Source organism: Centrocercus urophasianus, unplaced genomic scaffold, assembly GCF_019232065.1.
Source record: "Centrocercus urophasianus isolate 14NV4802_14NV808 unplaced genomic scaffold, USGS_Curo_1.0 seq_308, whole genome shotgun sequence".
Lineage (NCBI taxonomy): Eukaryota > Metazoa > Chordata > Aves > Galliformes > Phasianidae > Centrocercus > Centrocercus urophasianus.
The window spans coordinates 37600-61368 of NW_024884876.1; the positions used below are offsets into that span (position 1 = coordinate 37600).

General features: G+C 59.0%; 4 protein-coding genes across 8 annotated transcripts; 2 read left to right on the forward strand and 2 right to left on the reverse strand.

Moving 5' to 3' along the window:
- Positions 1 to 2300: 2300 nt before the first annotated feature.
- LOC122165943 (excitatory amino acid transporter 5-like) lies at positions 2301 to 7346 on the reverse strand. Its single transcript, XM_042829341.1, has 11 exons — positions 7340 to 7346; positions 7066 to 7145; positions 6631 to 6843; positions 6436 to 6478; positions 5524 to 5746; positions 5126 to 5225; positions 4723 to 4956; positions 4007 to 4201; positions 3689 to 3823; positions 2907 to 3006; positions 2301 to 2798 (listed from the first exon to the last, which is right to left on the reverse strand). The coding sequence occupies exons 2-11, from the start codon at positions 7107 to 7109 to the stop codon at positions 2664 to 2666; spliced, it is 1422 nt and encodes a 473-aa protein (XP_042685275.1). The 5' UTR covers positions 7110 to 7145; positions 7340 to 7346; the 3' UTR covers positions 2301 to 2663.
- Positions 7347 to 8881: 1535 nt separating this feature from the next.
- On the reverse strand, positions 8882 to 12142 carry PRAM1 (PML-RARA regulated adaptor molecule 1). Its single transcript, XM_042829337.1, has 9 exons — positions 11734 to 12142; positions 10879 to 10924; positions 10584 to 10711; positions 10342 to 10396; positions 10028 to 10121; positions 9640 to 9802; positions 9474 to 9507; positions 9227 to 9261; positions 8882 to 9068 (listed from the first exon to the last, which is right to left on the reverse strand). The coding sequence occupies exons 1-9, from the start codon at positions 12140 to 12142 to the stop codon at positions 9064 to 9066; spliced, it is 969 nt and encodes a 322-aa protein (XP_042685271.1). The 3' UTR covers positions 8882 to 9063.
- A 3883-nt stretch (positions 12143 to 16025) lies between these two features.
- On the forward strand, positions 16026 to 17885 carry POLE4 (DNA polymerase epsilon 4, accessory subunit). Its single transcript, XM_042829340.1, has 4 exons — positions 16026 to 16199; positions 16286 to 16370; positions 16532 to 16573; positions 17436 to 17885. The coding sequence occupies exons 1-4, from the start codon at positions 16026 to 16028 to the stop codon at positions 17447 to 17449; spliced, it is 315 nt and encodes a 104-aa protein (XP_042685274.1). The 3' UTR covers positions 17450 to 17885.
- A 97-nt stretch (positions 17886 to 17982) lies between these two features.
- On the forward strand, positions 17983 to 23606 carry LOC122165954 (bone morphogenetic protein 2-like). Of its 5 annotated transcripts, none has more exons than XM_042829366.1 (7): positions 17983 to 18660; positions 19890 to 19942; positions 21320 to 21602; positions 21772 to 21868; positions 22080 to 22202; positions 22474 to 22672; positions 22919 to 23606. In XM_042829366.1, exons 2-7 carry the CDS (start codon positions 19897 to 19899, stop codon positions 23302 to 23304), a joined length of 1134 nt encoding a protein of 377 aa, XP_042685300.1. In that variant the 5' UTR covers positions 17983 to 18660; positions 19890 to 19896; the 3' UTR covers positions 23305 to 23606. The 5 variants fall into 5 exon arrangements, with proteins under 5 accessions (XP_042685300.1, XP_042685299.1, XP_042685297.1 ...); XM_042829364.1 differs by having other exon boundaries at positions 18635 to 18660; positions 21320 to 21624; positions 21732 to 21868; XM_042829365.1 differs by having other exon boundaries at positions 17983 to 19942.
- Positions 23607 to 23769: the final 163 nt, after the last annotated feature.

A 23769-nucleotide genomic window follows, 5' to 3' on the forward strand; every position in this document is an offset into this window, starting at 1 on the left:
CTGGCTGGAAAAGCAAAGGTCTGAAGGAATACAGGCAGATGAGAGCTGCTTTTGTAACTGGTTATGAGCAAATGAATTGCTGTGCACAAAGTGTCTGTGTCAGTGTTTTATTTCCCACTGAAGCCTCTGTGTGTAGGAACCACGCGTTGGTGCCCACATTCTTGAAGAACAGCTGTTAGCACTGAAGGTGATGGGATGGGAGAAGAGGAGGAATCACCACCATGCGGGCAGGAGAAACAGTCAAAGATGAGGATTGGCATTGGATTGCTGCTGGGAGCAGAGGGGGAGGAATTGTGCCTGGATCACTGGACATCTCGAGGATGGAAGTGCCAGCAGTGTTGGGTCTGTCACAGCAAATACCTGCAGCTGGGAAATGGCGATAGAAAGAGAGATGGAAACGGACTTAGAACACCCAAAGACAAAGCAGTGTTCTTGAAACACAGGAGCATCGTGTTGCTGTTAACAGTCTTGCACCAGAACGTGGTTTGTTTGGGGTAATGCTTTGCAGACAACTGCAGACTTCTGGAGACCAAGAGGAGGAGGGGGAATGGCCAAATAACCACGTGGTTCTGGTTCTGCACGTGGAAGGACAGTGGGAGCAGGTTCTGAGGTGCGCTGGCCGCAGGTAAGTGAGGTTGGGCTGGGAGCCCTGTTCCAGGCCTGTGCTTTCTTTCCCATCTGCCCTAACGTCAGGGTGACCCGCGCTCAATTAGCAGCGCATCTGAGCTGCTCCTTTCAGGAGTGAGTGTGTGGTGAGCGTGGGGCGGGACCCGTCTGCCTTTGCCTCTTCCCCTCTTTTCATTTACTTCCTTATTTCGTTTCCCTGTAGAGCTTCTCATTTTCTCTGATGCAACCACAGCCTGAAAGCTGCGAACACCAACCACTGTCCTCGCTGCATACAGCAGAACATGGCTGTAATCCACCACCCACACCCAAAGCTCCAAGGAAACATCTTTTCTGCTCCTTTCAGCGTGCAGGATAATTAAGGGATCAGCTAAGCTCCCTGAGAACATCTTGTGATGGATGTTTGCAAACGTCCCAACAAGCGCCCGTGATCTCCGTGCACAAAAGGAGCAATGCTTCTCAGCATGCAACCGATACAAAACGCCATGGAGAAGATTCTCAGCTCCAAAATGCTGCTTTTCAACATAGCCACTGCCGTCAGCTGTGCGTTTACACCGGTGATAAACAAGAGGTGCATGAGCTGAGTGCTGGTCATAGAATCATAGAATCCTTGGTGGGTCGTCCTTAGGTCACCTCCTCCCCTTCACCAAACCTGCTGGTGGCATTCCGTTTCCCAAATGAGGCTCATTTGGCCAATGGTTGGGTTTTCTACCTGAATTTTGGGAGATACCACAAAGCCAAGGGCTTCTGCTACCTTGGGTTAATAGTCACAGAAGCCATAAGTAGCTTCCATGGAGGTTTTATTGCATAGAAGCAGCTTCTGGTGATTCTTCTCAGCGAGAATAATGTTCAGATGACAACCCTTGCCTTTGCCCAGTTGCTCTCCCAGCTTTATTAAGATATGGTGCACGCTGTCTTTGAGGCTGGAGTAGTTTTCAGTGTGCTGAGCAGAATCCTTCAGTTCACCCCACTCCCACGTGTCGCACCCACAGTCCCAGAGGTGGACAGTGCTGCTCCTGGTGCTGCTCAGTGACTTTGGGCCCATTCTTAGTGGCTTTCATGGCTCTTGGAAACCTCCTGTCCCTCAGCTTCTGGTGCTCTCATGTTACTCTGAGTGCAGAACACCGTGCTGACGTTTTGGGATGGATGCATTACTCTGCTGGTGCTGCTGGACTTATCCCAGTCCTCATCAGCTTGTTAGCTGATCTTGTCTGCCTGCATCTGAGTAATAGGAATAACTCAATTCATTTCCTTGTGGGTTGTGTCATCTTTTAGAGAAATTCAGTGATGTTGGTGTGAATTTAAGCTGTTTCTGTCAGCCTTGTGCTGTGGCAGTAATGACAACCCGGGGCAGGAGGGGGATGTGGTGGTGTTGCAAGAGGTAAATGCATCCAGCAGCACGCACAGCATGTACAAAAGACTGTGGAGAAGGCTGCCCTTGGGAGCAGTGTCTTAAGGCTTTCATTGGAATGGGAATTTGAACTTAGGAGCACAGCTGCAGAGGGTAATGCTGATAAACTAATGCAGTGTGCTGATCACTGCTGCAGCATCCCGTTCTACTCAGCCTTGGCTTTGGGCTCTGGGCAAAAGATACACTCTGTTTTTCAGTTGAGAACCTAAAAGATATGCATGTGTATATATACATATTAACATGTAATACATATTGGTATGTGTTCGTGTATATTAAAAGGTTTAAAAATAACTGTTAACACCTTATGGCATGCAGCCTGGGCAGCAGATAGAGGCTGCTGCCATAAGATGACAGCTTCAGTTCCACCTCTGCTGCTCTCTGCCATCATCTCGTAGCTGTTCCCCAATGCTCTGAGCAGCCTCATGGAAGGGGACAGGGCTGTGCCATAACCCCAGCTGCTGTGGGCAGGGCTGCCAGTGTGGTCGTGTCCTCAGCTCCAGGCAGCAGGGTAGAAAGGATGGAGAGGGGTTTGCTGCCCCAGATAAGGCCTTTGTCTTGCAGAGCAGCCGTGTGTGGCATTGGGAATGCTTAGCACCGAGGTCCCGTCCTGGGGTGGCAAAGCTGCAACCTACACCTGGCAGATGTTGTAGTGCCCTCCCATCTGCTCAAACAGAGTGTCCTCAAGGTGGATCACGTTGTCTTTGGGATGCAGAAGTGGGGGCTCTGCAGAAGGAAACTTGTCTGTGTCGCTCGCTGTGTCTTGCTGTGAGAAAAGATAAAGGTGTTGTTTCAGTTTCTTAACCAGCCGCGTTCTTTGTGTCTGCGTGGCCTCAGAGTGCCCCGTGCTCCCAGAGTAACCAGCCAGGCGTACCTTTGGGGGCTTTGGGGCAAAGTCTTTCTCACAGACATGTTGTATGATGCCAGCAGCCAGCGCATCCCCGAGGACATTGGTCATGGTCCGAAATCGGTCCCTGGAAGAGAGAAGCACTGAGGCTGCAGCCAGAGGTCCCACATGGCATTGCAGCGCGTGGCGTGCAGCCCTGCTGTCCCTGCTGCTGCCAGGATAACAGTGAGTGAACGCAGAGGGGTTCGGAGCTCCCAAACTTCTTGTCCTGAGATCTCCTGCTCCTCACCCGCCAGCACAAGGCTGCCCCGCGGGTTGGAGATGGTCCTTGGAAAGCACCATCTGTCTGTGTAGGAAGGCCAGTATCATTTCCCTTCCGATGGCGTGCAGCTTGGAAGGTGGATGCTGCCTATTGGATGTGCCCATTTCCTGCTGCATGGTTTTATTCAGCACCTCATGCTTTTATCCTAAGCAGTGGCGTTTTTCCACCTCTTTGGTGGCATCCCCATATCCTTCCTATCTATCTCTTGCACACGCATGATTTTTTTTCTTAACTTGTTTGTGATCTCTGGCAAAGATGTGGCGTGCAACAGTGATCGTGGTGAGCACTCCAATCAGGACCAATCGGGTAAGAAGTTTTTGCTGATTGTTATCATTTTGGGAAAAGAATAGGAAAAGGAACGAGCTGACGCTTGGCTTCTGGCCTTGTTCTGAGGTCAGTCCCCATTTCCTCTACTAGAGGGAAGTCCCAGTGTGTCCCCACTGCCGTGTGGTGTGACACACACACCGTGTGCCCAGAAAGGACTTACAGGGCCCAGTCCACTGCAATGATGAGCGTGATGTCAGCAGTGGGCAGCCCCACCGAGGTCAGCACGATGACCATCGTGACGAGTCCTGACTGTGGGATCCCGGCCGCCCCGATGCTGGCTGCAGTTGCTGTTATGCTGTGGAGAGAAGGGCTGCGGGATTAGCGTCCTCAAAAGGTGGTGTGGAAGTTCTCTATGGACCAGGGTGAGCTCTGGAAGGTTCCAGCACTGCAGACAGCCCAACCATGGGCGCATCTGCCGGTGGAGAGTGGGATGGGATGCACTGCCCACACCTCCCTGCCTGCTGCTGCACACGGGTACCTTATCGTCACGATCTGCCCCAGATCCAAGTCGTACTCGTTGACCTGGGCGATGAAGATGGCAGCGACTGCCTCGTACAGCGCCGTGCCGTCCATGTTGATGGTGGCACCGACAGGAAGGACAAAGCGTGCCACGCGCCGGTCTATGCCGTTGTTTTCCAGAAGACACTTAAGGGTGATGGGCAAGGTCGCTGAGCTGCAGAGCAAGGAGCGTTAAGTCATGGTTTGCCACAGCGTCACCAGTGCTGCCTTTGGAATTACTGGGCAAGCGCTGTAGGAATGAAAGTCCAGTAGAAAATTAAGCAGTCATGTTGTACGGATTGCTGTACCAACAGAAGCCGTTTCTTGTCGGCTTACAGCACCTGGAGGACACAGAGCACACTGTTGGCCAACAGTAAGGCTGCGGTGCTGATGGGACAACCCAGAGCCCCAGCCCTGCTGGGTCCCGCAGGGAATGGCCACTCTTCCTTCTGCCCATCGCAAGACCGGGAGCTGCAATGCAGGGGCTGCTGGAACAGGGTGTGAAGGTGCCGTGACCAGGGCAGCGCTGAGCATCCCACTTCCCACTGCTGCCGGGAGGGATCTCCTTCAATGTTTTAGCTTTCTTGATGTCTGCAGTGCTTCTCTTCTGCCGTGCCCTACGTGCCTCTGCGTCACCCACAAGCTACCCGCATCCTCTCCTAGCTGTACCCACATTTTTCAGCCACGTTTTCATACCTGGAAGATGTAGCTAAGGCAATCAGCAAAGCTTGCAGTATCCCCCTAATGAAAGCATAGGGGTTTTTCTTGGTGATGAGTGCAAAGAGCAGCGGTAAGAACACAAGCCCATGGATGGCCAGCCCAGACACCACGGTGACGGCATACAGCCCCAGCTTCTGGCCTGTAACCGATGGGTCTTCCATCTCCAGGATCTTCCCAGCAATGAGAAACACGATGCCGAAAGGGAAGTACCTACCAAGAATGAGGGCAAGCGTTCACAAAGACTAAGCAGTGCAGCAATGACAGCATTTGGGACGGCTGTGCTGCACTGAGTCCATTGCTCACAACAGATACTGCAGGACTGGCATCAGCACCAGCGAGCGGGTGGGGAAGGAGCAGAACCGATGACGACCCGACTCACCAGACAGCCATGGAGACGATTTTCATCACAGCTTCGTTCAGACACTGGCACACGTTGACCAGCGGCGCTCCTCGCTCACCCATCTTTCCCAGGAGGAGCCCTGCAGCCCAACGCATGGACCTGTGCTACTGAGCAGCACCCAGCGCGCAGCGCCCTTGGGCTGTGGATGGAGGAATCTAGAGAGGGACGGACTGGCTTTTTGCTGACAGCTCCACCGCTGCCCCCAGTGCTGCCCTCAACACGCTCCCCCCGCCCCACATCCTCGGATTGGCTCTTTGGTTCCTGATACGCTGAGCTCAAGCTCCTCGCCCTCACCTCTCCCCATAATCCGCCCCACGCTGATCCCATCGCCTCCCACTCCTTCCTCCCCCCGCTCCCTCCTCTCCTCCTGCAGGTACCTATGGTCGCAGAGAAGATGACGATCCCAAGGACGTTCATCTCGTTGCTGGTCCCTGGCAGGGTCCTGTACGTCATTTCGGGAGATGGCGTTAGCTCAAGAAACACGGGTCGCTGGATTTCAGGGTTTTCCTCATCCGGTGCAAAGTAAATAAAACTGAGGGATTTCCCTGGGATTGTTGGGAATCGTGGAGACTTCACCACTGGGACAATAACAGTTCGATACTGGGACAGAAACAAAGCAGAAGTTACTGTCCTGTGGGCAGCAGGCGCCAGTGAGCGGCCCTGCAGTGAAGTGAGAACCAGGGCAAGGAAACAGCAGCTGGCATTTGAGGCGGATCCGTGCTGGATCCCAATGTGGGATGAGAAAACGTTGTGATCCCTACAGAGGGGCCCCTCCAGCCCCGTCCTGGCAGCCCACAGACTCCCAGTGCCATGAGCTTGCTGTTCTCCCTGCACCCTGCCCATCTCTGCCCCGTCTCCTTCAGCCCAAACCTCATCACTCTCATTCTCCTGCTCACACCCCTCTGCCCTGCTCCCTGACCTTCTCTGGGACTGGGGTGAGGATGGGAGGGAAATGCGGGTGAGTTTGGGGACAGGATGGGAATGGGATGGGAATGGGTTACGGACAGGGATGGGATGGGATGGGATGGGATGGGATGGGATGGGATGGGATGGGATGGGATGGGATGGGATGGGATGGGATGGGATGGGATGGGGATGGGGATGGTGGTGGGACCAGGAATGGGCTGGCACTGGGGTTGGAGGCAAAACTGGGACTGGGGCTGGCAATGGGGCTGGGGCTGGGCTGGGATAGGGACTGGGGGCTAGGACTGCAACTGGGAAGCCACCGCACGGCAGCAGGGCCCAACTGTTGTGTTGCAGAGCAGGGAGGCCAAGGGCTGGTTGCTCACCTGCTGGAAGGATGCTTCCACCAAGTTGGAAGGGAACATGTTCCTGGAAGAGAGCAACAGCATAGAGGTTAAAACTGGAGGGAAACTGGACACGGCTCTGTGGGGCAGGAGGCTGGGAGGAGGACTGATGTGCTGCTGTATTCCCTGAAGTCGTGGCCCGCAGCCCCCACGCTGCTCCCAGACCCCACGACGCACCTGATCAAATCCAGCAGCGCATCGGCAGAGCTGAGCACCACCTTCCCTGCAGAGAAATCCTCCTTCTGCGCGGCCGCGCCGGGGTGGATGCTGACTACCAGGATGATCCCCATCATCACCGCCATGAAAGTGGTCCAAAGGTAATAGGTGATGGTGATCACCCCCATCTTCCCACAGGCCCTGGGCTCCAGGGTGGCCAGCCCGGACATCAGGCTGTGCCGGGAAACACCAAACTCAGCACCCGCTCCCAAACTGCATGGGGTCGGCGTTGGGGATCCTGATTGGAGCCCCCATGTGCCACAGTTTTAAGAGGGAAAGAAGCCCAAGTGAGCCCCAGCTCTGCTCCCCTGCCCTGATCTCAGGGCCTGGCACCCGCACTCGGGCAGCTGCGTGCCCCGTCTCATGGTCCTTCAGATGCAGACAGCGATATCTCACCTGGAGGTGATCAGTGGCAGGATCAGCATCTTCAGCATCCTCATGAGCAGCTCTCCAGGAAAGGAGAAGTACTGCTTCTCCTGCAGGGAGCAGAGCGTTGGGAAGGGTGGAAGTGGGGAGGTGGGCACTGATTGTGGGCGAAGGGCTCAAACTGGGCAGATTTCCTCTTTTTCCCAGTGGGATCCAGACATGAGCTCGGTTCCCAGATGCGATAATGTGGTTTCCCTGCCCATCCTAGGAGACCCCCAGAGCTGCTGGGGAGAAGAAATCCCACCCTATGGGGAAATCCATCCAGGAGCTGAGGAGGGGTGTTGAGTCAGTTCCCATCCCGACGGTCCATCTCCCTATGGCCCCACGGCCACACTTTGGTCGCTCCAGATGTTGCTGCACTTTTCCCTGGGAGCAGAGTGCAGAAATGCCCCCACCCCTCTGTGTGCCCACCTGCCCCCCCTCCCCCTGGCCCCCACCAACTGCCCGTCCTTCCATCCCTCTACCCACGCACCCATCCTCCATCTGTCTGCCCCTCCATCCATCCATGTCCTTCCGGAGGCTCCTTCCATCCCTTCCTTCCTCCCTCCCTCCATTCCTCCCTTCCTCCCTCCATCTCCATCTTCATCCATCCCCTGCCCAACCTTCCCCAGTGCCATATGGATTTGTCTGCCACTGTGGGGTAGGGGCAGGACCAGGGGCAGCGGGATGCTGCCACTCTCACGGCCACGTGCATTGGGGTGCAGTGGGATTACACCCCGCTTCGGTTAAGTCAGATCATCCTCGCTGCAGGCAGTAATGCTGCAGGGTGTAATTGAAGTGACAAATGCCAAATCCCCACAGGTTACCTTGGGGATGTGCCAGCAGCAGCTGAGCATCCCGCAGATCGGGGCTGAGTTAAAACCGCTGTGATTTTAGCATGGTGACATTTAATGGCCCTTTGGGAACAGGAGGGGACCTCTGGGAATCTGCTGTGCTTTGTGCTGGGGCTCGCCTGGATGCTGAGCATCTGCAGCAGCAGTAGAGGAGCTGGGCTGTGGGATACAGGCACTGCTGTGCCACGTTTGGCCCGGAGCAGTGAGCGCCCAGCCCGGGGCACAGGGCAGCAGCTGCCCTCCCTCCAACCCCCTTGCAGCGTAGCAGGGTCCCCAGCAGAGGGATGCAGGATTTGTCCAGCCACTCTGTGGCCAAAAGATGAAGAAAACCCACCTGTGAGAGGCTGTTCCCTCAGACAGCAGCCTGCGCATTCAGGGCTGAGCCCTTCCGTGCTCCCTTTGCTCCCACCCCATCCTTACCAGCTCCGTCAGCTCCAGCGCCCGCAGCAGGAAGCCCAGCAGGCAGCCGGCGGCCACCGACAGCATGGACAGAGTCAGGAGGCCGTTCTTGTGCCAGAAGGCCCGAATCTGAGCCCAGAGGCGAGCAGAGCCCATGGACAGCGAGCCCAGCAGCGCCGTGCAGACGCGCTCCCACATGGCCCCGCTCAGCAGCAGCTCCTCGCCCCGCACATCGCAGCGCTGGCTGTGCCAGCCGTAATCCCGGCCCCAGAGCTGCCCTGGGAGCCCTTCCCGTAATGGAAAGTGACGTCCTGCAGCGGTTAATCTGGGCTTGGCTTTCTGTGGGTGAGTGCAGTGGGGTTTTTAACCCTTCCCGTGGGGCCGCACGCGCCAGGAACGCAGATGGAGCGCCGTTCCCAGCACAGTCCCCGATCCAGAAGAATTCAGATCTGTTTCCAGATGTGGAGGCGGCATTTGGGCGCTGAGCACAACCCCATCCCACCCCACATCTGCACCGGTGGAAGTGCTTCGTTGGGGCAAAACCCCCTCCCCAAAAGAAAACCAATCAAAAACCACAGATGCACCACACAGATCAGTGCCACGTTTCACACAAATCAAACAAAGCGCCGCGGGGCTCCGTCCGAAGGACCTTCCCAAACCTCTGCTCTGCAGGGCCGACCCTCGCAGCCCCTCCAGCATCGGAGCTTCAGCCTTTGGGGTCTGGTGGTGCTCCAGGTCATTCTGTCGGTGGGAACAGATGTTCGCTCATCGGCGCTGCAGTGATGCTGCCGTCCCCATTTGGGCTGCAGAGCGCTCGGCAGGGCACGGTGGGTGTCTCAGAGGACATGGAAGGCTGTGCTTGAGGCACGTGGCACCAGCAGTGCTTTACTCACACCTACCGTACAGATCAACGTCGTCGTAGATGTCTCTGTCCCTGTGGGGGAGAAGCTGTGAGTGGTCCGGGCTCCCACAGCTCGCACTATGATGGGGCAGCTCTGCTGCTGCTCTGCTCCATCTCTGCCCCTCGTGCCCCCCCTGCAGAGGTGGGGCACATCTCCCTGCAGCCACCAGTGGCTGCCACAGCTGGGGGGGTTTGGGCCGGGGGGAATTGATGCTGGGAGGAAGGGCTGGGGAAGGGATACTCACAGGTGCAGCATCACAGCCCGGGGCACGTAACCATCTGCAACAGAGCAGGGAGAAGCGTGTGTGGGCTGCGCACCCCCAGGGGGGCTGGAAGGGAGCGGAGCAGCTCCAGGAGGGGGGCTGGGATCCCTCGGGAGCAATGCTGAGCGTGGGGCAGCGGCCGACTTACACCTCCGCTGGCTGTTCCTGCAAAGGATCTGCTCCTTGTTGGTGAACTGAATGACGTCCAGGATCTCGCCCCGTCGGAGCGGAAGGTTCTTCCCCCCGCCCCTCTTCTCCGTCGTCGCAGGGTCGACCATCATCTGCGTCAGGACGGCGATGTTCCCTTCGAACTGAAACACGAGCAGAGAAAGGCTGCCTGAGCTCCAACCGCTTCCTCGATGGAAACAGCGCTCGTCTCCGAAGCGCAGCGCCGTGGGTCGGTCCGTCCTGGGGGAGCCTCAGCGGGGCGGCCTGCTGGGCACCGCCTGCTCCTGGCCCACGCAGCCCCTCTGCACGGCGTCCTGCACAGCGAGGGGGGAGATCAGAGGGAAAAGCGACCGCTCCTTTCTGCTCACCTTGAACTTCTTTTGAAACTCCCTGTCCGCTTTCTCTTCCTTCTTGCATTCCTTGAGTGTCATCGGCTTCACCTTTCGGGAGCTCTGAGCTCCTCTGCAGAGATGTTGTGAATGGTGGGAAGGTTTGGCTCGCCCCCTCCCCCCCCCAGTGCCCTTGCTTGGGTTTCTCCCAGCACCCAGAGGTTCCCCCCCTCCCCCAGGGCTGCTGGTGCTCTGTGGACAGGCCCTCATTGCAACTCCAGCGGATGCCACCAAACAACAAAGCACTTTGGGGTCCCAGCAGACCCACAGGAGGCGCTCACCCCCCTCATTACCTTTGTGCAGCAACCAGCAGCGCAACCGTACTGGGGGCGCGAGCAGCACCTCCCCCTGTAAAACCAAGCATGGAAAGGGCTACACGGGGTGATGGAGGCTGGGAGCATCGCTTCCCATGGCCCCCAGGGTGCCCACGCCCCTCAGGTGCCATCTGTGTCCCTGAAAGTGAGCTGATGTCACCGGCCCCACTGGCCGCCCTCCATCCTTCAGGGCACCCCGACCCCCTTTGCCCCACACCCACCCCTTCTGCCCCCACCTCCTCTGGGGTGGAGATGTGCTGGCGGCCCGAACGTGGGGGGCGGCGGAAAGCTTCGGTCTCTCCTGAGCAGCTCAACGCTCTCGACGTCGTCATAAATCTCCTCCTCACCTCTGGGATGGAGCAGAGCACCGTCAGGGAGCCATTCAGCCACCCAGGATGATCTCTGCACCTCCGGGGTTGCATCACGGGGGGCCCCGACCCACCCTCCCACCATTCCTCCTTGTGTTCTTCCCACTCGGTCAGAGACCCCAAAAATAAAAGTGTACTCAGTACTGACCCTGCTGTGCTCAGAGCATCCCGCGGTGGGAACGGCGCTGGGTAACCTGGCACAGAGGGAGCAACAAGGGGTTCTTTGGAGTCTGCTGCTCAGCTCGGGGCTCAGGAACCCCCAGGCCAGTGCTGGAGCAGAGCAGGGTGGGGGACAAAGCCAGCAGCACACCCGAAGAGCAGCACCAGAAAGCAGCTGGGGTGTGCGGTTCTCCTGAGGAAAGGAGGAGGTTGTAGAGCAGCCCAGTCCTTTTGTGAGATGAGCAATAAGGAAACATCGCAGGATGGTGGAGAAGAACTTGGAGAAGTTGAGGGAGAAGCAGGATTTGAAAGAAGCTTAAAGCTGTTAGAAAGCAGCAAATGTGCTCAGCTCTGGAAGGCCATCACAGCTCAGCGGGGCCTGAGCCCAACGGACACCAGCACACCCCCATGGCACCAAGCCCTGCGTCATGGGGGAGGAAGACACCAAGCTGGCAGTGTGGTCCCGTCAGCCAGAGCTCTGCCTGCACCCCATGCCGTGCCCATTCCCATCCTAGACCCAGTCCTTCCCATACCCAGCCCAACCTGTATCCATCTCCAACACATTTACATCCCCACCCCCATGCTGCACCCAACACCCCACTGTACCCATCCCCATCCCATCCCCATCCCCATCCCCACACCATACCATTCTCACCCCTTCCCCACCTCATCCCCATCCCATCCTCATCCTGTACCCATCCCATCCTTGCACCCATCTCCATGCCATACCCGGCTCCAACACACCCCCATCCCCACATTTGTCCTGTACCCATCCCCACCCCGTCCCCATCCTCACCCCATCCTCATCCCCACCCCGCACCCATCCCCATCCCCATGCCGTTACCCAGCACAGCACTCCGCGACCCCACAGCAGTGCGGCCGGGCTCCCCGGGGGCTGCAGCCCTATGGAACTTCTCCAGATCCACCCCCGGAGGCCGCCGGGGTTTTGCCGGCCTCGCTCCCAGCACCGCGGCGTGCGGCAGCGGCTTCCTGCGCGGAGTTTGCCCCGAGCCCCGGATCCCACCGGCGGCGGCCGCGCCTGCAGCGGGGAGCGCCGGAGCGGCCGCGTCGTTGAGCAGCGGCCATTTGTGCTGGGCTGGGATCCTCGGGGGGGGATGGGAGGTGGCTCCGACCCCCTTGTCGTCCGCCGCGTCCCGTCCTCCCGGCTTGGCCGCGGGGGGTTGGGAGGCGGCCCTCGGAGCGACGCCCTTCTTCAGCCGCGCCATCCACTCCGGGCTCTGGGGAACGGGCATCGGACGGGAGCCGGGCCCCTCACTTTGAGCTTCGCTGCGCGGCGGAGGGGCTCTGCCGACTCCCACCCTCCCGGCGAGGGGGGACGCGGGGGGCGGCTCCCCCTTGGAACCCGGCGTGAGCGCCCGGCCCGGCTCCGTCGCTGGGAAAGCTGAGGGGGGACCCCGTGCCCGTCCGCCCGCTGCGGGGGGAGGCTTCCTGCCGTCCTTCAGCTTCGCTCTCAGGTGTCTCCCCGCCGCCTCTTTCCCCTCCGGGTTTTCCTGCGGGGATGAAGGAAAGCTCCGATTCTGCCGTTACTGAAAAAAGCCGAGAACGCGGCGGTGCCTCCCCGAGCCTGAAAGGCGAGGAGCGCCCTGAGCTCCGGCCAGTCCTGCAGCCGCTCTGCCCGGCACGTCCCACCGCCGCCGGGGCCCCAATGCCGCGGGGTCGCGCACCGCTCTGCCCCGATCCGCCCCGAAGGAGCGCGGCTGCGCTCCCTCACAGCAAAGCCCCGACGGCGCTGCCGGAAGCCGTTTTGGCTGAGGGCAAAAAAACCCCAACAAACCAATAACAACAAAAAAAAAAGAGGCCGAGAAGCGGCGGATCTGCCCCACTTTTCTGAGCGGAGCGTTTCCTGCGCTGCTCACCCCGCGATGGGCGCACAGAACTGGGGCGCACGGCCGCGACGCGGCGTTGTCCCACGAGCATCGCGGGTACCGACCCAGATCGACCCGACCCAGGGGGAGAGGTGATCTTCTCCCCTCCATCTCTTCTCCCCTCCTCCTCATCTCCCTTTTCCTTTCTATCCCCCCCCCCGCTCCCGGTCGCAGCACTGCACGCATCGGGGCTCTGCTCCACCCGCTCGGGTTCTGCAGTTCTCCTCCTCTCGGGATTTCGGTTCGGGCTGCGCTTGCATCACTTTGTTTTCTTTCACAACAAAAGGGCCGGAGCGCAGAGAAGCCAGCGCGACATTTTCAGCCGTGAGAGCTCAAATGTGGGGCATTAAATAGGTATTAAATGGGGACGGGTGCCCCTCGCCCCGGGCACAGCCCGCCAAGGGCTCAATAGCGCACATTGGCCGCGTCCTACAACGTAAGGCAGAGAAAAAAAAGCTGATAAAAGGGGATTTCTGCAGTGCTCCGAGCACGCCGTGGGGTTTTGGATGTGAACCGTTCCTGTGTTCGTGACCGTCAGAGCCGATCTGTGAACGGGGACACGGAGCTGCCCGCGGTGGCGCCGTCGGGGAACGGCACCGCTGTCACAGCGACCGGTGCAGCAGCTTTGGCACTGCGGTGCTTTCTCCTCTCTGATATGTTTGAGCCCCTCCCGGTGCTGCCCGCTCCTTCACCCACCCCGGGAGCTGCTCATGGAGCTCCGGAGCTCTGACTGACCCCATGTGTGGCTGTGAGGACGTGAGGGTGCGGGTCGGACCCGGTTCTCCCGCACGCATCCCGGCAGCTCGCACTCACCATTTCCCATCCACGGCCGCTGCCCTGTGAGCTCTCCTCCCTTCTGAACACCATCGCGGCCGTCCGAGCAGAAGGACCCGAGGGAGGTGAACACCTCGGGCGGCAGCGGAGCTCCCCGGCGCTGAAAGCAGAAGCTCTTTCCTAACGCTGGCTTGGCAAGGAGCTGAGCGCAACGCCAGGAAGCGGCTGCGGCCTGACTGCACAGCGATGGAGGGGGGTGGCGGGGAGCGGCTCCGTGCCGTCGATGGGGACACCGAGTGCCGCTGCTGCCCCGCCCAGAAACGAACGTGGGCTCTGGGAGCGACCCGAGGCCGTAGGGTCGGCACAGGACTACGGAACGGCTCAGATTCGGGGGGATCTTTATGCCCACCCCTGGGGAAGGGACACCCCCGGCAGGCCGGGCCGAGCAGAGCCCCGTCAGCGGCCGTGGGAATTCCAGGGTGGTGAGCAGCACCAAACCCAACGGGAGCCAACGGGGCCGAGACAGCTGCATCCTGGGGCCGGGAGTCCCCACCGCCTCCTGCCTGCAGAGCTCTGGGGACGGCGGTGAGGAAGGAGCTCAGGGGATGCTGTGGGGTTGGTGAGCTGGAGGGACACGCATGGGAGGCTGAAAGGCTGAGTTTGGAGGTGGGGGTAGGGGGGGATTCAGAGACAGAGGTGATGAGAGGAACCTCAGCGCTGTTTGGAGGGCAGGGGGGTGCCTGGGGGTGATGGGGGGCGCCAAGGATGTGTCAGGGTAATGGGTGGAGGGGGGCTGCAGGGCTGTGTTTGAGGCACAGAGAGCATTGAGGGCCACGGCTGGGGCCCAGGGAGAGTGAAGGGCTGGGTTTGGGTCATAGAGTGGAAGAAGGGCTGTGTATGGGACACAGGGATCATGGAGGTCTGGGTTTCAGGGCATAGAGTGGATGGAGGACCGTATCAGGGGCACAGGGAGGATGGAGGGCCATATTTGGGGTATTGGGTGGATGGAGGGCTGAGTTTGGGGGCAAAGAGTGAAAGGAGGGCCATGTTTGGGACACGGGGAGGGTGGGGAGCTGTTTGGGGCACAGAGAGGTTGGAGGATTGTGTGTGGGGCACAGCGGATGAAGGGCCAGGGTTGGGACACAAGGAAGATAGAGGGCTGTGTTGGGGGCATGGAGTAAATGGAGGGACAAATGTGGGGTGAAGGAAGAGCGAAGGGCTGTGTTTGGGGCAATAGAATGGATGGAGGGAGGGCTGTCTTTGAGGCACAGGGAGGATGGAGGGCCATATTTGGGGCATTGTGTGGATGGAGGACTGAGTTTAGGGGCACAGGGACAACGGAAGGCTGTTTTTGGGGGCGTAGAGTGAATGGAGGACCATGTTTGGGACACAGGGAGGCTGGGGAGCTGTGTTTGGGGTGCAGGGAGGATGGAGGGGGAGACCTCATTGTGGTCTTCCAGTACTTGAAGGGAGCTTATAAACAGGAGGGGGAACGGCTGTTTACGATGGTGGATGGTGATAGGAGAAGGGAACGGTTTTGAAGTGAGACAGCAGAGGTTTAGGTTGGATGTGAGGAGGAAGTTTTTCACACAGGGCGGTGAGGCACTGGAACAGGTTGCCCAAGGAGGCTGTGGATGCCCCATCTCTGCAGGCATTCAAGGCCAGGCTGGATGTGGCTCTGGGCAGCCTGGGCTGGAGCCCCCAGCACAAGAAAGACAGGGAGCTGTTGGAGAGGGTCTGGAGGAGCCACAGAGATGAGCAGGGGCTGCAGCACCTCCCTACAAAGACAGGCTGAGGGAGCTGGGCTCGTTCAGCATGGAGAAAAGAAGGCTGGGGGTGACCTCAGTGCAGCCTGCAGTGCCTAAAGGGAGCCTGCAAACAGGAGGGGAATCAACTCTGTGCAAGGGGAGATGGCAGCAGGACGAGGGGAAATGGTTTGAATTGAGGGAGGGCAGATGGAGGTTGGATGTCAGGGAAGTTCTGTGCTGTGAGAGCGGTGAGGGGCTGGAACAGCTGCCCAGAGAGGCTGTGATGCCCCGTCCATCCCTGGAGGTGTTCAAGGCCGGGTTGGATGGGGCCCTGGGCAGCCTGGGCTGCTGTGAAATGGGGAGGTTGGTGGCCCTGCAGGGGGTTGGAGATTCACGACCCTTGGGGTCCCTTCCAACCCCGGCCATTCTGTGGTTCTGTGGTTGGCAGCCCTGCACACAGCAGGGGGTTGGAACCGATGATCATTGTGATCCTTTTCAGCGCAGGCCGTTCTATGGTTCTGCGATTTGGGGCACAGAGCGGATGGAGGGACGCATTTGGGGACAGAAAGAGGAGCAGAGCCGCGCTGGGGACACGAGGAACCCGGAGGACCGCGTTCGGGTTTCGGGAGCAGCGCCCCCCAGCGGCGGATCTCGGCGGTGCGGAAATGACCGCGGTGAGCGAGCTCCGCCCGACGGCGCTGCGCTGCTCTGCGCATGCGCGGCGCGGGATGGCGGCGGCGGCGGGAGCGGAGGCGGTGGAAGATGCGGGCGGTGCGGTGCCGTGTGCGGGGTCGGGCCGCGCTGCTCGGCTGCCGCTGTCCCGCGTGAAGGCGCTGGTGAAGGCCGACCCGGACGTCGGTCTCGCCAGCCAGGAAGCCGTGTTCGTGCTGGCGCGGGCCGCGGTGAGGAGCGGGGCCGGGCGGTGCGGGGCGCGGCGTTCCGTTCCGTTCCGTTCCTCCGTGCGACGCTGCGCGTTTTGTGCCCGCAGGAGCTGTTCGTGGAAACCATCGCTAAGGACGCCTTTGTGTACGCCCAGCAGGGCAAGAGGAAAACCCTGCAGAGGAAGGACCTGGGTACGGTGCGGGGTGCGGGGGTCCCGTCCGTCCCGGCGGCTTCGAAGGGAAGAGAAATGATGCAGAGCTCAGCTCTGCGTCTCGTCCTTACTGTCATTAAGTGCTGCGGATGCGCACAGAGCAGGGCTGGTTTTGTAGCGTTCCGTCCTTTCCCTTTGCAGATAACGCCATCGAGGCCGTCGATGAGTTTGCCTTTTTGGAAGGTGAGTTTCGGTTCCTTCCCGCATTTTTTCTATAATCCCTTTCTGCAGAGAGGGGCACAGAATGGTTTCCCCCAGGGCTGTGTGCTCGCACAGGAGCAGTAGCCCCGTATCCTATAGACCTCCTGCAGCCCCCTGTCGCTCCATAACCTCTGTATCTGTGCTTATATCTGGGCCTTCTAGCCCCACATCCCCCTATAGTCCCTCCTATAAGCCCATAGCCCCCTGTTTCCCCCTAAACCCCCCTCAGCCCCCTATCTCCCCATATCCCCCCTATGGCCTCCCCATGGCTCCCTATAGCTCCATATCCCCCATTTCCCCCCTGTAGTCCCTTTATCTGGGCCTTCTAGCCCCACACCCCTCCTATAGCCCCTCCTATAAACCCATGGTCTCCTATAGCCCCCCCCACTGCTCCCTGTAGCCACATATCCCCCTCTATTCCTCGTACAGCCCCAATGGCCCCATATTCCCCTATTTCCCCCCCACACAGTCCCTTTATCTGGGCCTATATCTGGGCCTTCTAGCTGCATATCTCCCTATAGCCTCCCCCTATAAACTCATAGCTCCTGTATCCCCCTATACTCCCTTTCACAGCATCCCTATCTCTCTATATCCCCCTTGTGCCCCCTCCCCACTGCTCCCTATAGCCCCTTATCCCCTTATATCCCTCCTACGCACCCCTATAGCCCCGTATTCCCCCCTATAGTCCTATATCTGGGCCTTTAGCCCCACATCCCCATATAGCCCCCCCCGTAGACCCACATCTCCCCCTATGACCCCGAGTTGCAGTTGTTCGTGTAGCTGCATTTCTGTTTCCTTTCTGGTCTCTGAGGCCGTGTTGGTTTATCTTTGTTTTCATTTTTAGGTACTTTGGACTGAGTTGGCCAGAAATGGAGTTCTCTGCAGAAAGGGACTGCAGGCACCAGTGTGGGGTGGCAGGCAGGATGCCAAGGGTTGGCTGTAGTTCCTGCACTGAGACACTGAAATGGGCAACCGTAATGCTTTGTACCAAGTTTAAGTCGTTGTAAGTTCATTATTTAAAGCACGTGGTTTGTTTCTCTGTAAGTATTTCGTATGACTTTGAGCCCCGTGTTCTGCTGCTGCACTGCAGGCTGCTCCCCAGCCCTGCCTTCCAGGGCACCACGGAGCAGAGAGCTCAGATCCCGAGGCACAAACCTGATGATTTGTACGTATCTGGTGGTTTATAGATATGTTCTTAAAATGGAAATGTATTTTTCTTTGTATGTCTTTTGTTGGGCTTTTTTGTTGTTGTTTTTTTACCAATGCAATTAAAGGCGGTTGCTGAGTTGCTGTCCTGAGTGCTCCTGAGTGCTGCTGTGCTGCTCCATGGCACCAGTGTGCTTTGGCAGGGATGCTCTCCCGTGGCATTTTGCTTTACTGAGCATTTCCCCGGCGTTTCTGTCTGAGGAATCCCAGCTCTCCTCCAGGCACTACGAATGAGCTCCAGAGAGGCTTGGGTTGTTTTGGGGGCTGTGCAGCTTCCATGCAGTGACGTGATGGCTGCGCCCGCAGTGATCACGGTTGGATAATAATAAATCCCTGGTTTTGGAGGCAATGTCTGATGTTACGCTGCTCTTCTCCTTTGCTCTCATTGCTGAACCTGGCAAAACGCTTCCCCTGGGGGTGGATCTGCTGGGCTGGGCAGGTGGGGCTGAAGCCAACCTCTGATCTCTGAGCACGGTGCTGTCTGCTGCCAAAGAACCTCTCTGGGTTTGAGTTTTGGTGCTGCTGAGGAACAGATGTGAGTTGTGGGTAAAACAGCCGCTGAATGCAGGCAGTGGGGGTGGAGGGTTTGTGTCCCTTTGGGATGAGACTTGGAGGCGGCCGAGCTCCCGTGGGCTTCGTTGGTTGGAAAGCAGTGGGAAGGACAGAGCAGCGTGGGGAGGGCTGTGAGCAAACCTGCTTGCTCTCCAGCATCCCTGCAGGTGTGTGCAGAGCCGAGATGTGGCTGCTGTGCTGGAGATGCCACCACTGTGCAGGCAGTAAGTGGGAGCTGTGTGCCAGTGACAGCAGCGCCATTCGTCACTGAGATGCTCACCTTCTCACCTCCCGGACCAGGGAGGGCTGAGGTAAGAACCTGGGATGCTGCAGCCCTCCTTGCCCTTCCCAAAGCACAGCAAGTGGCCCCGTGAGGCATCGTGGTGTGAGGAGAGCTGCCTGGTGCCTTCCGTGCTGATTCAGGCTCATAGGGATGCATGGTTTTGTGTCTGATGTTTCCCTGCTGTGCTTTTTTTACTGGGCAGCTTTGCCCACAGCAGATCAGTCAGGGTTTGCCTTTGGGCCGAGCCCATGAGCTGCCTCAGGAAGACTGGAGTGATGTCCTGAAAGGAAGACATGGATCCATTTGTTCACCAAGGACCTTCAGGAGCAGCTCTGGTTTCAGTTCCCTGTGCAGCTGTAAAATGTCAGCACAGGTGGTGCCAAAATCACTTAGAAATGAGAACTGCAAACTCAATTGTACCAACCAGAGCAAAACCTTCTGCTGGGGTAAAGCAGAGTTGGGTCCCTTTGGTGCTGCCTTGCGAGTCTGCAGATCAGAGGGAATGGCATCCATCCAATCCAATGTGTCTGCAGGGACACATTGCTGCTCCATAAGGCTGTCAGGCAGTGTGAAGTGCTGCTTTCCAGGGCTGGCAGAATCCCTGTGCCCCACAGCTGTGCCAGGGAGGTGCATTTGTCCCCAGGCTGGTCGGTGGATGGTGCCTCATTCGGTGATAACGGCCCAGCTGGGAAATGCCCGCCGACCCCCAGGTTGTTTTTCCCACTGCCCTGAAGGCGTTTTCCTTCTGCGTTTCTGCTGCCAAAGCTGAACGTTCAGCCCTGGCACTGGAGAACGGGGGTCCTGGGGAAGGTTGTTACCGTTCTCTTCCTGCACGCTGCTTGGAAACCCACGGGAGGTGATGGCAGCATGGGGAGCTGTGGGGTGAAGGAGCAATTCCTGAGGTTGGTCCCTGCCTGCAGCAGGGGGGCAGGGCAGCCCCTTGTTGCCCCTCAGCCACGAGGTATCGTGGTAAAAACGTCCCACGTTGCAGCAGCCTGGGGCTCTCAAGGATTTTTCCATCGGTGCCTGAAAGCAGCCAGCAGCCTTCGTTGGGGGCTGAGGGTTTCTTTCCGAAGCCGATTGAGGGAGCAGAGAGAGATTTATTTGAGAAGCAGTTTAATGCTTGGACTCCGCATCCCCAAAACCTCCTCCCTGTGGGTCTGCCTGCCCCGGGCTGTGGATTGGGGCCGTCCCCCGGGGTGTCCCAGCGAGGTGCTGAGGGGGATCTTCGTGCCTTTGTGTTGCAAATCTTTGCAGGAAATTGATGTGGGAAGGAGCTGCTGCTCCTCGGCGGATCCCCGCCTGCTTAGGTAAGCACAGCTGCCTGCTGCCCCATCCCACTGCCCTGCAGTGATGCCCTGCAACTCCTGGGCTGATTTTGGGGATAACAGCTGAGCAGATCGAGGGCAGCAGCCTCTGCTTTGGCTGCGTGCAGCCGTGCAGTGAAGCGGGCTGAAGAGTAACTCAATGGAGACGATGGGGCCCCACGGCAGCAGATGCGGATGGGAAGGAGATGCTGAGAGATGCTGCCCTGACATCAGAGCTGCTCTGATGCCTGTGGGGTGGGATGGGGACAAGAGAGGGATGCTCCACTGGTTGGTTGAGGAGGGACGGGGGTGCAGGTCAGCCCCCCAAAGACAGAAATCCCAGCTCTGCATGGGCGCTTTGAGCTGCACTGAGAGGAAGGGACAGACGGCCCTTGAGTGATGAAGCACAGCTGGGGCACAGGGGGTGGGGGGATGTACAGCTCTGCACAGAAACGGCTGCTCTGGGCCTATTTGGCAGCGCAGGGGTGGGGGGGTGAGGTGGGGCCACTGTGAGACCCCCGCCAGACTGTCTGTGCTGTATGTAAATGGCAGAAGGTGACTTTTATCAATGAGAGCCGCTGGTTTAAGCAGGGCTCGTTAGAAATGAACCCTCTGCAAAATGGTTGGCAGCTCGTAAGGTAAATATTGCAGGCAATTGGCAGCTCTGCCCCCACGTCCCGGGATGCTGCCCTGCACGTGTGGCGTCTGGCACTGCAAGGCCAGCTGCTCTGTGCACAGCATGGGCAGAATTGGGGTGGGAGGGGGAGCAGCCCCAGTCCTATGGGATGTACCGCTGCTGGCGGGCAGGGAAGGGGAAGGAAAGGATGTGGAGGATGTGAAGTTTCCTCTGCCAATTAACCCAAGCCTGTCGTTGCCTCTTTGTGTATTCTGGATAATTAATGGCCCTTTCACCATCAGAATGTGGGGTTGGGGTAAATGACAGATGCCAGCTGGCCATGCAGCTCTGGATGCACTGCATTAATGGCTGCCTTCACCGGCCGCTTTCGCTCTGCCGGGGGGGGAGGGGTGGGCACGGGCTGGGCTCTCATCCCATCGCACCGATCCCACAGCCGCGAGAGCATGGGGACAGGAGGGGATGCGGCCCGGTCCAGCCTGGCTGCGGTGCTCTGGACCCATGAGTGCTGCCATTAAAATCCAGTCGGTTTCCTTTGGAGAGCAGAGGCAGTCGGGGCCGCCGCGCCGAGGCTCGCAGCCGGACCCGCGTCCCCCCAGAGCGCTGCTGCCAGCCCTCCCCTCCCGTTGTGTACTGGGGCTAATTGGTGCAGGGTGCCCATCTTTGCACCTTGTTAGCACGGCGATTAGCTCTCTTTACCCTCCTGATCGCCCATGTGCATATTTGACTCCAATCCATCTTTCCAGCGAGTTATAAATGCGGCGCCGGGTTTGCAGAGGGGAGCGAAGCCGGGACAGCAGAGCCATGCTGGGCGCCGTGCTGCTGCTGCTGGCCTTGGCACGGCCGGCATCCACGGAAAGCCGCAGGGCCGAGGCTCTCAAAAAGCTGCTGGAAGTTTTTGGCATGGAGGACCCCCCGCCCCCCCCGGCCCACGTCAAACAGCCGCCGCAGTTCATGGTGGATCTGTTCAACGCGGTGGCCAACGCCGACGGCGTCACCAAAAACCCCGACGTCCTGGAGGGGAACACGGTGCGCAGCTTCCTGGATAGAAGTAAGGGGAGGGGGTCCCTGCGGTGCTGGGGCTGGGGGGAGGGGGGAGGGGGGGAGTTGTGGGATGGAGCCGTTTGGTTTCACTTCCCGATCCGTCCCTCCCCGCAGCTCAAGGTGAGAAGATGCGGTTCCTCTTTGTCCTCTCCAGCGTGGCCAAGAATGAGAAGATCCTGACGGCGGAGCTGCACCTCTTCCGTCTGTGGCCGAGAGCCGCCGAGGGGCCCAGGAGGCATCACTTCTGCCAGGTGAGGGGGGGGGGGGACCCCAAAACGACCATTTCTGCCAGGTGAGGGGGCATGAGGTGTGGATGGGGGCAGGGACGTGCCCCGCTGTGCCCAGCAGCGCTGCCGCCGCCGCTTTCTCCCCGTCTCCATCCTTTCCCCGCCCTCCCCCCAATACCCACTTCCAAACCCCCCCACGCCATGGCTGCTCACCTCCCTTTGCCTCCATCCCCAGGTCAGCGTGTACCAAATTCTGGACAAGGCTGAGCCGGACTCCCCCAAAGGACAGAAGCTGCTGGCAAGCAGGCTGCTCTCACTGCAGGGCTCGGGCTGGGAGGTCTTTGCCATCACGCAGGCTGTGAGTGCTCTTACACCGGGTGTATGGATGGCACAGAGAGAAAAAATGGTCATTTTGCATCCAAGAGCCTTTTTAACCCATTTCACCCCGTTCTGGGCATGCAGTGCCCACCTGAGGTTGGGGTGTGCAGCCTGTGGGGAGGGGTGGGAGTGCGGGTGGGCGCCCCGTTGTGGTGTTGGTACTGCTGCTGTCTACTGTGACACATTTTGGGGACATGGGGACACTGCCACAGCCCCATCCCACCGTGGTGACACTGTGTTTGCTTCCCCAGGTTCGGGATTGGACCCAAGATGAGAGCAGCAACCGAGGTTTGCTGGTGACGGTCCACAGCCTGGGTGGCAGCACACTCGAAGCCCCCGCTGTGCAGTTCGCATCCAGCGGGGACCACCATGAGAGCAAGAAGCCCATGCTGGTCCTGTTCACAGATGATGGGCGCCGAGGAGCATCCCTGCCCATGGCCGGGGTCCCAGGTGGGTGCCACACAGCAGGGGGCCGTGCCCAGGTCCCTGCATGCAGGCTTCAGCTCTGCCTTAGCCTGAACGCGGCCGTGCTCAGAGCTGTGGCCGCGCTGATGACCACCGTAGGGCTGCAGAGCTGTCACCTCCTGGTGGCTCTGCACCGACTGCGCAGAGGGGTGGCCAACACCGCCGCTCCGCTTCCTCTCTCCTTTCAGGCTCATGCAATCACTGATGGAATCGTTTTCTTATTTCTGACAGCCTCACAGCCTCGGGATTTCCCTGCCAAGCTGACCGGGCCGCGCAGCGCACGCTCTCTGGACCGCCTGCAGCCGTGCCAGAGGCACCCCCTGTCTGTGGACTTCGAGGAGATCGGCTGGTCTGGGTGGATCATCTCCCCCCGGGGTTACAATGCCTACCACTGCAGAGGCTCCTGTCCCTTCCCCCTGGGTGAGAACATGAGGCCGACCAACCACGCCACCGTGCAGTCCATCATCAACGCCCTGAAGCTGAGCGAGGGCGTCAGCAGCCCCTGCTGCGTGCCTGACAAGCTCTACTCCATCAACCTCCTCTACTTTGATGACGATGAGAACGTGGTCCTCAAGCAGTATGATGACATGGTGGCTGGGAGCTGCGGCTGCCACTGATGCAGAGATTCCTTCCCCCATTGCAGAGCAGCTCTGCACGGTCTCTCTTTGGCACCGCTGTGGGTTTTTGCAGAACAAAGCAAAGGGGTGCACAGCTGTGATCCCGTTGGTGCTGGGAAGGCTCAGGGTTGGACTCAGGGCTGATTCTGTGCAGGGTTGTGTGGGTTTTCCCACCTGTAGTGGCTGTACCATATGTATATAGTGAGAGCACTAATATATGACTGAAATCGGTGTCCTGTAAATGTCTGTACAGTGCTGTGTTTTGTAAAGTGAACTCAGAGGAACTATTAAACGTACTGTTGTCAGTGGGGCTCCCTTTGTGGTGATGCTGCCCGTGGGGTGGGTGATGGATGCAGTGGGTGCTGCTGCGCTGCCGTGCTCTCCAAGCAGCACAAGGGGGGTGAGAGCACGATGCCATACGTGTGCCACGCTTTGAGAGAACAGCAAAGCTCCTGCTTGGACACA

Excerpts from the sequence above, each read along its gene's own strand:
- LOC122165943 (XM_042829341.1), bottom strand. The coding sequence starts at position 7,109 with ATGAGGATGCTGAAGATGCTGATCCTGCCACTGATCACCTCCAG. Across the intron at positions 6,479-6,630 it reads GCGCTGCTGGATTTGATCAG|GAACATGTTCCCTTCCAACT; the intron begins GTGCGTCGTGGG and ends GCTCTCTTCCAG. Across the intron at positions 5,747-6,435 it reads TGGAAGCATCCTTCCAGCAG|TATCGAACTGTTATTGTCCC; the intron begins GTGAGCAACCAG and ends TTTCTGTCCCAG.
- PRAM1 (XM_042829337.1), bottom strand. The coding sequence starts at position 12,142 with ATGCCCGTTCCCCAGAGCCCGGAGTGGATGGCGCGGCTGAAGAAGGGC. Across the intron at positions 10,122-10,341 it reads CTGCTGGTTGCTGCACAAAG|AGGAGCTCAGAGCTCCCGAA; the intron begins GTAATGAGGGGG and ends ACATCTCTGCAG. Across the intron at positions 9,803-10,027 it reads AGTTTCAAAAGAAGTTCAAG|TTCGAAGGGAACATCGCCGT; the intron begins GTGAGCAGAAAG and ends CTCGTGTTTCAG.
- POLE4 (XM_042829340.1), top strand. The coding sequence starts at position 16,026 with ATGGCGGCGGCGGCGGGAGCGGAGGCGGTGGAAGATGCGGGCGGTGCG. Across the intron at positions 16,200-16,285 it reads TCGTGCTGGCGCGGGCCGCG|GAGCTGTTCGTGGAAACCAT; the intron begins GTGAGGAGCGGG and ends TTGTGCCCGCAG. Across the intron at positions 16,371-16,531 it reads CCTGCAGAGGAAGGACCTGG|ATAACGCCATCGAGGCCGTC; the intron begins GTACGGTGCGGG and ends TTCCCTTTGCAG.
- LOC122165954 (XM_042829362.1), top strand. The coding sequence starts at position 18,622 with ATGCTCACCTTCTCACCTCCCGGACCAGGGAGGGCTGAG. Across the intron at positions 18,661-21,319 it reads CCGGACCAGGGAGGGCTGAG|CGAGTTATAAATGCGGCGCC; the intron begins GTAAGAACCTGG and ends CCATCTTTCCAG. Across the intron at positions 21,869-22,079 it reads GGAGGCATCACTTCTGCCAG|GTCAGCGTGTACCAAATTCT; the intron begins GTGAGGGGGGGG and ends CTCCATCCCCAG.